This window comes from Equus caballus, chromosome 21 (genome assembly GCF_041296265.1).
Source record: "Equus caballus isolate H_3958 breed thoroughbred chromosome 21, TB-T2T, whole genome shotgun sequence".
In the NCBI taxonomy this organism is placed as follows: domain Eukaryota; kingdom Metazoa; phylum Chordata; class Mammalia; order Perissodactyla; family Equidae; genus Equus; species Equus caballus.
Window position 1 is genome coordinate 31,065,226 of NC_091704.1, and position 16,378 is coordinate 31,081,603.

Genomic DNA, 16,378 nt, shown 5'->3' on the forward strand with positions numbered 1-16,378 from the left:
GTGGGGAGGGGCTGACGAGGGGAAGGTAAGTGGGTAGTAGTGTTGTCACAGGGAACTGAGGCCAGACGATGTGTTGATGGAAAATAAATGATGATGCACGGAGAAAATGAGAGGCAAGAGATAAGAGAGAAGCTTGCCTACTGAAGAACACAAAGTATAAATTATATCAGTCCATATTAAAACACATGTGGTCATAGATGAAGAAAAATGGTTTCTGCTTTCGTTTCCACATTCACACACTAATTAAATTTAAAAAGAAAACAGTTATTACCATTATCAATAGCATTTATGAGAGCATCTGCTATATGGCTGTTTGACTTTCTAAAAATCTGATTGTGTCTTGAATGAAGAGCTTTGCTAGTTTGTTTTGAATTTATTATATCAGATTTTTAGTGACAAATATAAAATAATAGACACTTGTTATAATAAGCCTAAAAATACAGAGGTAGATAAAGAACAAGTTAGAAATCTCTTACTTTAATTGCAATCCCCTGAGAACCAATATTAACAGTTTAGTGTGTATCTTTCTACATCTGCCTCAGCATTCTTATGAACATATGCAAATATATTTACATATACAGTGGGTGGTTGCTGGTTTTATAAAAATGTGAACAAATGAAATATATAACATTTTTTTTCATTTAACAATAGATTAGAAACATTCCACCAGATAAATATACATAGATTTACCTCAGATTTTTAAATCTAGAGTATGAATTTACTACCGTTTGTTCAACTGCTCCCCAAATGATGTACATTCTGGCGATTTTCAGGTTTTTGCCACCACCTATCATACTGCACTAAACACCCTTGTGACTGCAGACTGTTTTAATTTTCTCATCATGGATAGCTGAGCATTGAAATATAACCTTTCAAATGCCACTGCCTTCCCCTCATCCTCCCTGTCTTTTGGAGAACGGAGCTGAAGGGAGACTGAAGATGAGCTGTGAAAGCCGATAATTACTCCATACAGCACATGGCCAGCAGCCTCCTGCTACAATATTTACGTCCTATTCCATTGAGATGGCACTCTCTGCTCACATGACCCAAATGCAGTTCTCACTCCATCAGGAACACAGCCGAATCCACACTGCATTGGCAGCTTTGCACATGCTCCGTCTGGCCCTGTGAATCCTCACTCACCCATTGAGATTTCTTTGGGTTTAAAGCAACATTCCAGCTGCAGAAGCTCCGTGACCTCCAGTGTTTTCCTGGTCCAGATCCAAGGCAGGTGGCCCCCCACAAATACTGTTTCTTAGGGTTTGAGCTTTTCTTTGTATTTGTTTGGGGGTGGAGGATGTATAATACTTACACACAAGTATAGCTGATGCATGAGGCCATAAGAAGTAACTCTTTTCCTGGCAGGTATTACAGGAATAACATTCACCTACTTCCATTATTTGCCTTGACAACAACCTGCAGCTCTAATGCATGCTTCATTCTCAAACGGAGGTCTTGGCAAATGACGCTGTATCTGACTTTTGTGTTGACTGTAACGTGTGAGATGGTGTTTTCTCTTCTCTAGGGCCCTGGATGCTTTTTGCCATTCTGATGGTAAATGATGAGACAGGCAACCATGGATTTCAGCACTCCATCTGTCTTTGATCAGCAAAAAGGTAAAAACGCTGCTTTACTGCATCCTTTCGTTCTTTGCATCTTCAGTCCAACAGCAGGGATTTGCAGTTCTAATGGGAAAGAGAGTAGTGTGTGTGTGTGTGTGTGTGATGTGGAAAGAGGATTTCACATAGAAAACAAACCTGTTCTAAATGTTCACTTCTGATTTGATAAGCATTTGGAAGGGGAAAATAAGCTTATGGTCCGCTTGTCTTGTTAAAGTGCTCCTACATACAAATTTTAAAAATTGTTTCAAGCACACCAGCAATTGCAAGTAGTATCATCTTTATTCTCATTAGTTTTTTTTCAAATCTTTAAAAAAATGTATTGGAGTAAGTAATATAAAAGAACAAATCATGTGTCTCTTTTCTACCTATTAACTCCATCTATTAACTATCTATTAACTCAATGTGTCATTGCTATAGTTTCATAAATATGTTTGGATTCCCTTCAGGAATAGATGTTGCCCACATTTACGCTGTCGTTGATAGACTATTTCACCAGAGGTTGTGTAATGACTTCTCACTATGTTATTATTTGCAGTGACAGGATATATCTTTCTTACTCATAATTTCCAGAGTGGAGGTAATTTTCCACATGAAAAGATTGCTGTGAAAACAACCCATCCTCATTAAAAACACTTATTCAGCCATACGGTCTATGTGTGTACATTTTGTTTATGAAGTGTGTATATATACGTACACGGAATACCTAAGTGTAATTAGGCATCTTTTCTATGTATGCTTAGGAAATTTCCCACTTTGTAAATGTAATAAATATTTTTTTTAGGATTTTTTTTTAAATATCTGACATCTAAACCACTTTCTATAGTCTTTCTAGTCTCTGAATTTTCTTCAGAATCCTAAGATCCTTTGGTCATTTACTTGTTTTGGCTACAATGTAAAAATGGTGGTTTGTGAAAGCCTCATTAAGAAAATTCATTGCTTCTTTTTTTTTCCCTTTTCCTGCTCTAGGCCACAGTGTGTTTACCACCCTTCAGGCTACATCTGGTTTCATGGGGGAATTCTCTTAGCTCAGTGCTTTCTCAAATAATAGATTGACGTTTAGATTTCTGAATAACTATGTGTACTTGTGCATATATATATAGTTTGATATCCACGTCCTAACTCATTTTGAAGTGTGTGTGTATGTGCTGGTTCATGCTGCGTTTGGATATGAACACCATAGAGAAAGTGATTGCTACAGCTGTGCTCACCACCGTCCCCTCCCCTTTGTACATTTTGTATCACTGATGGCAATCAGCAAAAGCGAAAATATGCTTACATCCAAAGACCTCATATTGTTGAGCTGTGCACTCCAAAGAGGAACATGATGAGTTTATTTTTTAAGACTAATCTGAGGGAGCTGGAACTGACTGCAGAGAACTAGCCCTTCATAATGAATTCATCTGTTCCAGTGTCGTATCCTAACAGGACTGAGCCCAAAACATAGTTAAAATATTAATTTATAATATTGATTTTTGGGACCGGCCTGGTGGTGTAGTGGTTAAGTTTGCAGGCTCCACTTCAGCAGCCAGGGGTTCGTGGGTTCAGATCCTGGGCGCAGACCTACACACGGCTCATCAAGCCATGCTCTGGCAGCATCCCACATATAAAATGGAGGAAGATGGGCACAGATGTTAGCTCAGGGCCGCTCTTCCTCACCAAAAAAAAAAAGAAAGAAAGACGGAAAATATTTATTTTCTGCTAGCACCTTTCACGTGAGCAATTCACAGCAGTTTCTCCACGCTAGGCCTCATGCTCCCTCCTGTAAGTTAACTCTCTCCCTGCCAACTCTATCTCTATTTCTCAATCCTTTCTCTCTAGAGGTGGTTTAGTGGAAATAGCATGGGCAACATAGATTGGAATGGCAGATCAACTACTTCTTAGCTGTGTGACCGTAGCAAGTTACCCAGCCTTTCTGGGCCTTAGTTTCCTCAGCAATAAAATGGAGGAAATGATGCTTGCCTAGCAAGGTTGTTGTGAGGATCCAAAATAATATATAAAAAGCACCTGCCACATTGCCTTATGTGCAATGAGTACTTTCAAATTGTGCCTGATTTTGTTATTGTTATTGCTCTTATAATTATTACCACCCTGGACTGTAAGTTCCTCAAATGTGAAAGACTATTCACCTGTCTATCTCCAGCTTGCACTTAGCAGTCCTCAGAATAAATGAGCGTTTAGTTAATGCTGGTTGACTGGATAACATTATTTTTCAAGACTCCAAGGTACCGTTTAGACCAACCCCTAGAATAATTATTAACTAAATGTTATCTGAATGGCTCTGTTATCTCACTAACCCTTCCACCTTCTTAAAAGCATGAAGGGCCATAATAGGTTTAGACCATTATGTAGATTTTTGAATACGATATTGTTGGGCAAACCACAAGATGGCTCCCTCTGGAAAAGTTGAATGTGAGGCTGTAGTAGAGGGTTTTCCATGAATTCCAATTTCTGGGGAATCGAAACTCTAGTGGCCACTGGCTTTTTATATGTAGATGTTGACAAAAGACATTACATCTGGAAGGATCTTAGAAGTCACATAACGCACTGGTTCTCAAACTTGGCCACATATAAGAATCCCCTGGACAGCTTTTGAAAATGCTGATCCCTCCGTTTTACCCTTGGAGATTTCAGTTTAATTGGTGTGGAGTATAGCCTGACAAAAGCTCGCCAGGAAGTTCTAATGTAGCACAAAGATTGAAAACTACTCATCCAATCCATCCCCCTAACATCTCAGGTGGGAAAAGGGAAGCACAGAGAGGTTAAAAAATGGGTCCTTTTTATAATAATAACACACAGCTAATTAGTAATAGAGGCGACTGAGACCCAGGTGTTCTCTATCCCGAAGCAACAACAGGCAGCCTCTTTTCACAGGCAATCTCTGGCCCTAACAGCTACTCTGGGTGAGGGTAGGGCTCAAGCAGCTCTGACTTAAGCTTACCCAGAGAATGGTTAGCATTGTGCACTTGAAAAATACGATGCATGATGACCTTCAGAGCTCAGATGAGGTGGATTTGGTGAGTCTGACCTCCAACTGCATTTTTCTCCATTTCTCTTTAGTAGAGGTAACAAGACATCCCTGTGGTAGGGACTTGGGGACAGAGGGACATTTGCTCATGTCCTGTCTCAGTCCTCTTCCCAGTTGCATGAACTTGGACAAACTGATTGATCTCCTCATCTGTAAAAGGTGGATGATACTATATATTCGTGGGGTTGCTGCGAGGCCTAAAGATGGGGTTATGTGAGTGGCCAAGGAGATTAGGGCCACGTCTCTGGCCTGCTTCGTGAAATTGCAAGGGAGGAAGCCCGGGTCTTCGGAGCTCCCCACTCCTGTTTTGTGCTTTTCCATTTCACCATAGCAACCTCTCTTCCGTCCCACGTGTTCTTCCTGGCTGTCTTCCCTCTCAGAGCAGAAAGGACCCATAGTAGAATCATTTACTACAGAACACAGAGTTTCCTATTGAAGTTGAGAGATTATGTAACTGAAGATGTTTGCATTTTAAGCTTTATTTCTAATTGTGGAAAGGAAAGCTTTGCTATCCCTGAAGGAGGAACCCAGGTCTCAGAGAGAGAATGGGAGCAAGAAGTGTGGTCCCAGGAGCCTTACCCACGCCAGGCCCTGCCCAGGTTCTGTGAGGAAATGTATTGGGTGAGGCTGAGCAGTGTGTCTGTGGGCACCTGTGGGTGCTGTGGCCCACCTTCTCAGGTTTTCCTCTGGTAGAGCTGCTGAGAGAATGAGAGGAGGGCCTCAGCCCTCCTGCCCAGATCAATACGGGGCCTTGGTGGCCTAGGGCTGCCAAAACAAATTACCACAAGCCAGGTGGCTTTAAACAACAGAAACACATTCTCTCACAGTTCTGGAGACCAGAGCAGGAAATTAAGATGTCAGCAGGGGGTGTGTCAGGGGAAGAACCTTTGCTTGCCTCTTCCAGTTTCCAGCTGCTTGCGGCCTCATCCTTCCAATCTCTGCCTCGTCGTCCCGTGACCGCCTCCTTACGTGTGTCTCTCTGCTGTGCGTCCGTCTCGGAATTCCCTCTGCCTCTCTCTTATAAAATACATGTGATTACATTTAGGGCCCATCCAGATAATCCAGGCTAAACGTCTACTCTCAAGATCCTTAACTTAATCTCATCTTTTGACATTTAAGGTGATATCCAGTCTTTTGCCACATAAGGTAATATTCCCAGTTTCTGGGGATTAAGACGTGGATCTATCTTCAGGGCCATGAGAAGATATCAAATCCTAAGTCCTTTCTCAGGAAGTATGCAGCCTCGTGCCCGGGTTTTTGGTAAAATCCATTCTCATTTAAGCTAAAGGGAAATTTGACCTTTGGGAGGTGGGTGGAAAGGGCATCTGTTTGGTGTAGACTCTGTGCAGACGCCCTGCGTAGATTACATCTGGATAAGGGCAAATGTTTACTGAGCTCTTAGCCAAGCCGGGCTCTGTGCCAAGGACTGTACCTAGATTAGCTCCTTTAATCTTCACGTCAGCCCCACGATTATTTTCACCCCTGTACAGATGAGGAATCTCGAAAAGGTTGTGACTTACCCAAAGTTACCTCAAGACAAAATGGCAAAGCGAAGATTCTAGCCTAAACCTGCTTGACTTCAAAACCCAGATTCTTTCTACTACAGTACTCTTCCTGGATCAACCATAAATTTTAATGAAGAAATAAGACATTAATGAAAATTCAAATGAACGAAGCGTATATTTTTATAGTCAGGCTGTTGTCTCATTGTGTGGTGGATTTTGAAACCTCCCCCCCCAATGCAGATGTGCTAGTTTTTATTTCCAAATTCTCATCCAAAATAGGAAAGCTAAACAAAAGAATTTAGAGTGCACAGATTTGCACTTTGCTGAAAAAGCAGAAGTTAAAATTCTGATGTGACAACCAGATGCCTCCAAAGGAAGAATAAGCAAATTTTGAAAGGGGTTTGGGATGAGAGCAGAGAAAAGGCAGGCAAAGGAGACAGGAAAGACAGGGAATGATTTGGGGTCAGTTGATGATTTTAGGCTGACAGACCTTGAATGAGTGCCTGGAATGAAACCCAGGAAGATTGAGGAGAATTCTGTGCTGATTCTCAGATTGATGGTCCAGATAAAGGAAGATTAGCTGGCAAATGAACAACCCACACGTTTAGAAGCAGATTGTCTGTTGCCTCTGGGAAAATGCTCAGCCTTCTCGCTCTTGGGCAGGAAAGAGGAGCAGAGGGAAAAAGAGATAGGAGAAGAATTCTTTTTCCAATGTTCTGGCACACTCAGGACCAAGCCGAGGCAAACATGTTTGCTGGAAGCCTACCCGCCTCCCTTCTCTACCTCCTTCTTTGTTCTCCTCTCCACACACAGGAACCTCCCTCCCATCAACCACCTCCTGGGAAAGGTTGCGACAGACCAGTCCACTCCTGGCCCCTTCTATGGGCCTAGCTAGAGGGAAGGGAAGCCTTTGACTGATTTTATCCAAATTACCATTCACGGTCTTAGAAAGCCATGAAAGTGCAAGTGATTCAGTGGGTTGGGGGGTAGGGGAGTGGTCTCATTGTCAGTATTCTCTGCCACAGGACAGCCCTACTTTCCTGGGGAATGGGGCCTCTTGCCCACGTATGTATCCCAAGAAGGAGGATCCCGGAGTAGTATCCAGGGGGAATCAAGGTCCACCTGGTCAGCCAGATCTCCTGAATCAACCCTGAGATTGTGTCCCATAGCTGAGCCAGATGAATTTCAGGAGGCAAACCCTCAACTCAGCCCCTGGTCCAAAAATCAGCTGGGTCACTATACTGAGATTTATCCTACCATCTCTATTAATGTTCAATTTCCTTAACAATTATTAAGAAACTGTGTGGGTAACTGATATCCATAGCTTTTCCCTTTGATACAACATTTCGATGCAAGGATATTTTAATGGAGCCTAAAGAAAAATCACTAAACCGCTAGCTGTTTTTATTATCAAACAAGTAGGAAACAAACGTCTCGCTCGTCCTCAAATATGGGACAAGGCGGGAAGGTGAGGATCTAGATGCACTGAGGTCCAAGGCTGGTGTAGAAGATGTGTGGCTAGACACTGCCCACATCCCACCAGCAGTCCTGTGTCTAGCACACTTGTACTGCTCAGGAAGCCTGTCAATCATTCAATGCAAAGTCTTTGCTGATTCTGAGAATTCACTTATATCATGAATGATCTACATCTCATATTTTCTGATTTATCTCAAAATCATGGTGGTTTTACCTAATATTAACTTTCAACTAAAAATAAGTTTTTGTGTTTAATAAGAGGCCTTCATTTTTCTCTTTGTAAAACTTTAAAATGTCACTTGCTCATGGGTGAGGCTATTCTTGTTCGATTGGGTGAAGACGAAAAGGGAAGGCATTCCGGTCTACACAGGAAGTATTTCCATTTCTAAACATGTCCTCAGAATTTTAAAATATACGTATATAACGTTTAATAGCATACTCATCCTTTTTTAACTTTTAGTTTGAAAATAATTTCAAACTTAGAGAATTGTTGTAAGAATAGCATAAAGAACACCTGTATATTTTTTACCCAGATTGACCTAATGTTAACATTTTGTCCCATTTGCCTTATTGTTAGCACTTTCACCGTGTCTGTCTCTCGCCATCTATCTTTCTGTGTCTCTCTATCTCCCTATATATGCATATATGTGCATGTGTGTACTTTTATCTAATCTGTCTGCATTCCAATTTTGTGCATTGACCCAATAATTTCTTTCAGCCTGTTTTGCCCCCAGTACTTGATCTAGTCTAGGATTAGGTATTGCATTTAACTGTCCTGTCTCTTTAGTCTCTTTTAATCTGGAACATTTCTGTTACTTTCTTTTTCTTTTATGACATTGACATTTTTGAGATTATAGTCTCTCTCTTTTTAATACTGAGTTCCTCCTTTTAGGTTTGTCTGACGCTCCCTCACGACTAGACTTAGATTGTGCATTCCCAGCCAGCATATCACATGGGTGGTGTATCCATTTCAGGTTATCACTAAGTTGTTAAATCCTTTAAATGGTAATTTGAGGTTACAAGTGTTGCACTATTAGATATCAACTGGTTCTCACAGAGTTTTTAAAATACTGAGATTTTTTTCCTAATTGTACAATTAATACCACCTTCTTCAAAATAGTCAAGCAATACAAAAATGAATTCAGTATAGAAAGTGTTGTATTCCCTTAACTAGCAAGGTCTCTGTTCCTCAGTCTCTTAGCCCCAGCCTGTTCCCAGCTTCTCAGCCACCCAGATGGACCCATGTCAACTCACCCTCCATCCTGAGCCTGGGGAGTAGCTTTGGAAGTAAAACAGAGGAGACAGAGCCAAGAATATTAACCAGCACCAATCAGAAGAAGAGCAATAGCTCTGGTTTATTAAGCAGTTCCCATGTGCCAGGGACTGTGCTAAACTCTTTATTCCTATTATCTCACTTGAACCTCAACACAACTTGAGAGATATGTTCCATTTCAAGTCCATCTGAGGTTACACAACTTGCCCAAGGCCACACAGTCCAAGGGCAAAGCTGCCATTTTAACTTCAGCTTCTGGCCCCACATCCTCCTCACACTCCCTTTTAACACGAAGTTATACTTTCTGAATTCTGACAGCCCACCCCATCCACCCCTTCGTGACCCCCAGCACGAGAAGGATAAGAAAGGCAATAGTGCTTAGATTTGCTCAAGCTAGGCCAGCAGGAGCCAACAGCCACCAACCACAGTGGCTCCCTGGGCTGGACTTCCATTTGCAATGAGCTCTGCCCAGTGGGCTCAACTCAGTGTGACAGCCCAACCTCTTCCAGGGTAGGGATGGATCCAGTCTCCATGGCAGCTTGCCTGCCTTTGGAGCAAAGAAGGCACCAGCATCCTAAGAAGAGGAGGAAGAGGCTAAAGGGGGTTACACTGGAATGTGACCTGTGGAACTGATGTGATGGAAACCGGCAATTTGCAAGGTCAGAGCTTGGGTTCCATCACAGAAGCTTCTGAAGCCAGGTTCCTTATCATTTTCCTACTCAGCCCATCTGTTCTGTGCAGCAACAGGTTGATGTTTCTCCAAGAGGCAGTTCAGGGAGCCCTTGTAAACAAGGTCACACATAAACAGCAGTGGATAAGAAGAAAAAATAATTATTTTAACCTTGACATCCTATGCTTTGATTGTGGGTAACTTTGAGATCATTTCTTTGCTCTGTAACTCACCACCATAAATCAGCACACAGACTGCTATTTTTAAAAATCTTATTTTTAAATAGAAATACCATATGATCCAGCTATCCCACTACTGGGTATTTATCCAAAGAACATGAAATGAACAATTCAGGGGCCAGCCCCATGGCGCAGCAGTTAAGTTCACATGTTCCACTTCGGCAGCCCAGGATTCACCAGTTCAGATCCCTGGTGCAGACATGGCAACACTTGTCAAGCCATGTTGTGGCAGGCATCCCACATATAAAGTAGAGGAAGATGGGCACAGATGTTAGTTCAGGGCCAGTCTTCCTCGGCACAAAAAGAGAGGAGGATCGGCAGCAGATGTTAGTCAGGGCTAATCTTCCTCAAAAAAAGAAAAAAAATGTTTTGGGGGCTAGCCCCGAGGCTGAGTGGTTAAGTTCACGCGCTCCACTTCGGCGGCCCAGGGTTTCGCCTGTTCAAATCCTGGGCATGGACATGGCACCACTCATCAAGCCAAGCTGAGGTGGCATCCCACATGCCACAACTGGAAGGACCCACAACTAAAAATATACAACTACATACCGGGGGCTTTGGAGAGAAAAAGGAAAAATAAAATCTTTAAAAAAAAAACAACTCAAAGAGATTGAGATTTATGCACTCCTATGTTCATTGCAGCATTATTCACAATAGCCAAGACATGGAAGCAAGCCAAGTACCCATCAACTGATGGTTAGATAAAGATGTGGTGTATATATATATATACAGTGGAATACTACTCAGCTATAAAGAAAGAGAAAATCGTCCTATTTGCAACAGCATGGATGGACCTTCAGGGCATTATGTTAAGCAAAAGAAGCCAGAGAAAGACAAACACTATATGATTTCACTCATGTGGAAGATAATCAGACACATAGATAAAGAGAGTAGATTAGTGGTTACTAGAGGGGAAGGTGTGGGGGGTGGGCAAAAGGGGTAAAGGGACGCATATGCATGATGATGGATAAAAACTAGACTATTGGTGGTGAGCACGATGCCGTCTATATAGAAACTGATATGTAATAATATACACCTGAAATTATACAGTGTTAGAAACCAATATGACCTCAATAAAATAGTTGAAAATAAATAAATACATAAATAATCACTAAGTGTTTAAAAAAAAATCTTATTTTTAAGAACCAGGAACAGAGCACCTGAAATTCATCTCAATTGACACTTACCCTTCTGATTACTTAGTGCTATTCAGAAATGGTGTCCTAGAGTTTTGGCCACAACTCAGCTGACTCCATGACCACTGAATATAAAGGGGAATCCAGACGGACTCGTAGGTGTCTGGTTTCAGCTGGTCACAGCAGAAACCAATTTAAGGATGGATCCTGGAAGTGTTTTGCCTTAGAATAGTAATACTTTTAGAATTGGAAGGAAGCTCAGTGAATATGTAACCCAACTCCCTCACTTTTTCTATGTGAAAACTGAAACAGAGGGTGTGGCAGTGGTGTGGTATAATGAACTTTACGGTTCAAGTCCCAGTGCCGCTACTTACTGTGTGGCCCAGCTGCTTACCATCTCTAGACCTCACTTCCCTGCCTTGTAAATTAAGATGGTGCTACCACAAAGGATCGCTTATAAGGACTGAATTAATGAATACATACAAAGCACCTGACCCATAGTGCTAGTGGTAGTTACAGGATTGTTATAAAGATGGTTACACCAATCTTCAGAGGATTGTTATAAAGATTTAATGAAGTGATCCATACAAAGCAGTTGGAACCATGCCTGACTTAGCAAGTGCTAGTGAGTCTATAAATGACTACCTAAGCTCGCAAGGACAGCTGGTCTTCCAGGTCAAGGGAACACCGGCCGCTCGAGCTGGCTCCTCCTCTGTTATGAATTCTTGTCATGGCACCACGGTTTTATTTGGAAACTGGAAAGGGCAGAATTTACCTGAGCAGGAAAAGCACATTGGAAGGGAGTGAATTGTCCAGGGAAGCTCCTAGGCCTGGAGCGCGTCTACTTTCCCTTTCCTCCGTTTCTGTGCGCTAACCCGAGTCTGCGACTTGCCTTCTAGATAAAACTCTTTTCTTTGCTCAAAAGCCAGCCTACCTGTTAGCTTCCACTTTCCTAGCCGGTACCAGGCAGGCTTCTGGCCTCTCCACACTGTTCTAGGAATCTACCTAGTTTTGAGGCAGAACCTCACTTTTAAAATTATTATAGTTTCATAATGTTTTACTATGGAGAAAGGAAACCTCCTTCAATACTCCTTTTTTTAAAAAAATTTTACTGGATATTCTTACCCATTCTTTGTTTCCTCTTCTTGTTTGTTTCTGCTTTTGGAGTGATAATACATTCACACACTTTCACGGTGTAAAACACTGTACAATGAAAACTCTCTCCCCTCACCCCTTCCAGCCACCCAGTTCCCATCGCTGGAAACAAAACTGCTTAAGCAATTTCTTATGCATTCTTCCAGAGACAGTCTATGTATAGATAAGCAAATACTTAAATATATTCTCTTTTTCTTCTTTAAAGTATAAAGTTAGACATTCTTTTTACAAATGAAAGTTAATATAATTTTCCTGAGAAACCCCCTCCCCCTCAAAAATTGTTGGAACTTTGATTGAAATGACATTCAACTTAGAAATTAATCTATGTAGTAACATAAATTGGTTATACTATTTAGTCTTCCTATCTGGAAACATGGTGTGTATCTTGCTGATTTCAACTCTTCTGTTATATGCCTCAGTAAAGTGCTTTAGCTTTCCTCATTTAGATTCTGAATATTTATTCTTGACTATTTTATATTTTCCTTATAATGTCATTTTCCTCCTTATACTATTTAACATAAAAGAACTAATTTTATATTTATTTTTAAATCAGACTAAGTTAATCAAATCTTATTAATTCTAATGGTTCTGTGGTTAATTCTCTTGTACCCTCCTGGTCAGATGGACTAGTTTCAAATCCTGCTCTGCCACTTAATAGCTGTGCAGCTTTTTGGAAATTATTAAACCTCTCTGTGCTTCAGTTTCCTCATCTATAAATAAGGATAAAGATACTACCTACTTCATAAAATTATTAAAGTAAATAGCCTAATTCAAATGCAACCATTAGGACAGTGCAAGAACATGTCACCTGTAAAAGTTAACTATTATTAAATTATGATAATTTTGCTCTTTCTTTATGATTATTCTCTCATTTCTTTTTTGCTTCAAATCTTATTACATTAGATAAAGTTTGTCTTATTTCTTTCTCTATTGTTCCACTACTAGGTGTGATGTTTGCAATTGATTAGAAATAAATTTACTTAATCATATTAAAAGTATAATTTTTTATTATTAGGTGTTAAGCATTTTTTTAGGAATGGATATCAAATTTTATCAAATGTCTTTCTATTCTTTTCTCGTATAATCATATATATCCCCTTTGTTCTATTGTCGTGATATATTTTATTAATGGATATCCCCAAATCAAAACATCCTTGTGACCTGGTGGCGTTTCACTTAAAACTTAGAATTCTGTGTTCACAAATTGAACATGTCTATAGGTCCCTCTGTGTGTGTATGTGTGTGTGTCTTTACAATTTATGCTAGCCTTCGAAAATAATTTAGAAAAACTTCACTCTTTTCCCATGCTTTTTAAAGAACATTTTTAAAGCATTCACTCCACCTCTCTTTAGAATCTTTATGCTATTACCACTGACTTTAATTCTGCCTGGAGTACAACCAACTCTTCACAGATGTGTTTCCAATTTTGGATTCGTGTATAAATTTTGTTTTTGCTACAAATGAGTATAAACTCTCACACAGTGATGTCTGTCAGGCAGAATGCTGAGTCACACAGCTTGTGCAACAGAGTGGAGAGTGGGGTACAGGCTGCTGTGAGTAAGAGAGAATGGAATGTGGAATGTCCGTCCAGCACCAAAGAAAGGTCACAGGTTCACTGGACTAGGTGAGGGCTTTGCTCCCAGAGCGAACGGGCAGTTATAGACAACAGCACACCTGGTTGGAGGGGGCCTCTGAGGCCTACGGCCTGCAGCCTTATCTGAGTTTCACCACTTACTGCCCATGTGAGTTTGGGTAAGCTCACTTTCTCGCCCTCAGTTTCCCCATCCCTAAGATAGGAACAATTCTAGAACCTACCTGATAGAATTAAATGAGTTGATTTATGGAAGGGCTTAGCACAGTGCCCAGTGCATAGTAAGCATGATGTTAAGTGTGGATTATCATACCGATTGTTATTCAGACAGTGACATGGGGCTGAAGAGACCCCCGTAAACCATGCAGTAACAGTGGACACTTTCATAGCTGCTGGGAGACACCGTGGTGCCGTGGAAGTGATTGTGTGGCAGTTTTTGCTAACTTTAGGGTTGTTCTGAGTCTTTTAATTCCTTCAAATGTGCCACTAAAAATTCCAGAAGTTGAAAGTGTGCAGGAGACACCAAAAAGCTAAGGACCTTGACTGTGGACTGACCACAAGACTCTCTGGAATGTGACTGAGGTGCCCTTTGGCTGCATCCCCAAGTTCATGAGTACACCACTGCAGAGAGGGTAGTTCTGGGGTCCCTGCTCCTCAAGCCACAGTGTCAGGGAACGGGTTGTAGGAGGAGCCAGCCCTACAGTGTTCATAATGATTTAGTATATGATGAGGTTGCCATTGAAAATTAGCAATGGGCTATTTTGAAAAAAATTGTGGATACAAAACTAAGTTTAAAAATTCCATATTAGTTATAGTTAAATGTTAACAAATAAATAAGTATAAGGTTCCACAGGGATGACTTTTCTAGTCATAAAAACAATGAAATAAATTTTTTAAATGCAATATCTATAGATTTGACTATACAAACACTAAAAATGTATTTTCCAAAAACAAAGTGAGAACTGAAGTGGCCAGGAGGGAAAAGTCACTGCAGCATAGGTAACAGATGAAAAGTTAAGTGTGCTTACTGCATATAGAGCTCTTTTAAATCAATTAGATAAAGACAAAGACCTTCACTAATAAGATATAAAAGAAACCCATAAATGATTCATAAAATGGCCATAAACGTATGAAAAAAGTTCTCTCTCAGGAACAATAAAAGAAATGGCCATTGGAAATGATATGCTATTCACCTTCTTTCACATCAGCATTAATTTTTTTTTTCCTGAGGGAGATTCGCCCTGAGCTAACATCTATTGCCAGTCTTCCTCTTTTTGTATGTGAGCCGCTGCCACAGCATGGCCACTGACAGATGAGTGGTGTAGGTCTGCACCCTGGAACCAAACCCAGTCTGCTGGAGCGGTGTGCACCGAATTTAACCACTAGGCAACTGGGGCTGGCCCAGCATTAATTTTTTAAAAACAATAATCACAGTGTCATTAAGAATAGGGTGAAATGTTTGCTCTCCAGCCCTGCTTGGGGCAGATGTCTTGGTTCAACCTTTCTGGAGGGCGATTTGACAGAGCCAAATCCATTGATTCCCAAGTTCACTTCTAGGAATGTATCCAAAGGAAATAATCAAAGATACACAAAAGACATATATGCAAGAATGTTATAGCAATAGTTGGAATAACAACAGATCTTCTAATTCCCCCAAAAAGAGAAATGATTTAAATGTCCAATAATAAAAAATTGATTAAATTAGTTCTGTTAAGTTTAGCCAATAGGACTTAATGCCGCATTTTATAAACAACATTTTTAGATCTTACCTTATGATATGGGAAAATATTTATGATCTAATACTAAGTGAAAAAGAGCAAAAATCAAAATTGTATATATAGCATGATCTTATTTTTGTAAAGAACAAATATATATGTATAACTCCAGCACTATGCTCAGAACTATTAGCCTTGGCTGTTACAATCTTAAAACATCTCTATACCTTCAGATCAGTAGGGATTGCCCCATCCTTGCTGCACAGACCATTCTCCAGGAACACACACACTACCCACAATCTAGCAGCTCAAAAGTTTTCCACCCCACTCCAGCTGTTGTTAGGTCTGCCTCCATTCTGATGGGGGCCTTGACAAGCCAGTTGTTGGATCGTTTTAGTGTTACCCTTGACCTGGTCCCTTACTGTGGACGGGGAATTTGGAGTGGGGAGTGGGACAAAGATCCGCTTAATAAGTGAGCAATAAAATGGCTTTAGTGTTAGCCAAACTCATACTAGATCTCAGAAAATTTTAGTCACCCTCTTCAGCTTCCATCACTGTATTCCAATCCATAGAAAGACCACAATGTGGACCATCTGGGATTTGTATCACTAGCTGGGTCAGCTAGTCCTGCCCCAGCAGCAGCCACTGCCTCCAAGCTTCAGCCACAGGCATGAGGCCTCTGTCGTAATCCCTGAGGGTGCTACCCACCTCAGGCTGTAGCACCTTCCAGAATTTTCTCCTGCCTGTTCTTTGCCTCCTAGCCTTGAGGCTGTTTGGACTTTTTAACCTCCTTCCTTGCTCTTGGGAACATACCTTCTCTTTTATACGGAGAGTGTGTTGAGTTATCACGAATTCCACCATGTCCATTTTGGGTGCAGGAGAGGGGGCAGGAGACAGTTCAGATTTTGAGCAGGAAGATGGAAAGGGCAGAGGTTCGTGACTGCACACTCCGAGGCAACCGGATCCTTCAGGCT

At 41.0% G+C, this 16,378-nt stretch overlaps 1 protein-coding gene and 1 long non-coding RNA gene across 2 annotated transcripts in view; one reads left to right on the forward strand and one right to left on the reverse strand.

The window, feature by feature from the left end:
- Positions 1-16,378, reverse strand: part of LOC138919950 (uncharacterized) — a 54,018-nt gene that overhangs the window by 24,925 nt on the left and 12,715 nt on the right. The gene's annotated exons all lie outside the window — the stretch shown is intronic.
- The window catches only part of ANKRD55 (ankyrin repeat domain 55), a 96,560-nt gene continuing 81,225 nt past the window's right edge, over positions 1,044-16,378 (forward strand). The window contains exons 1-2 of the mRNA XM_070246824.1: positions 1,044-1,227; positions 1,526-1,616. Coding sequence (XP_070102925.1) covers positions 1,559-1,616 — 58 coding nt within the window. The 5' untranslated portion in view covers positions 1,044-1,227; positions 1,526-1,558. The remainder of the gene's footprint in view (positions 1,228-1,525; positions 1,617-16,378) is intronic.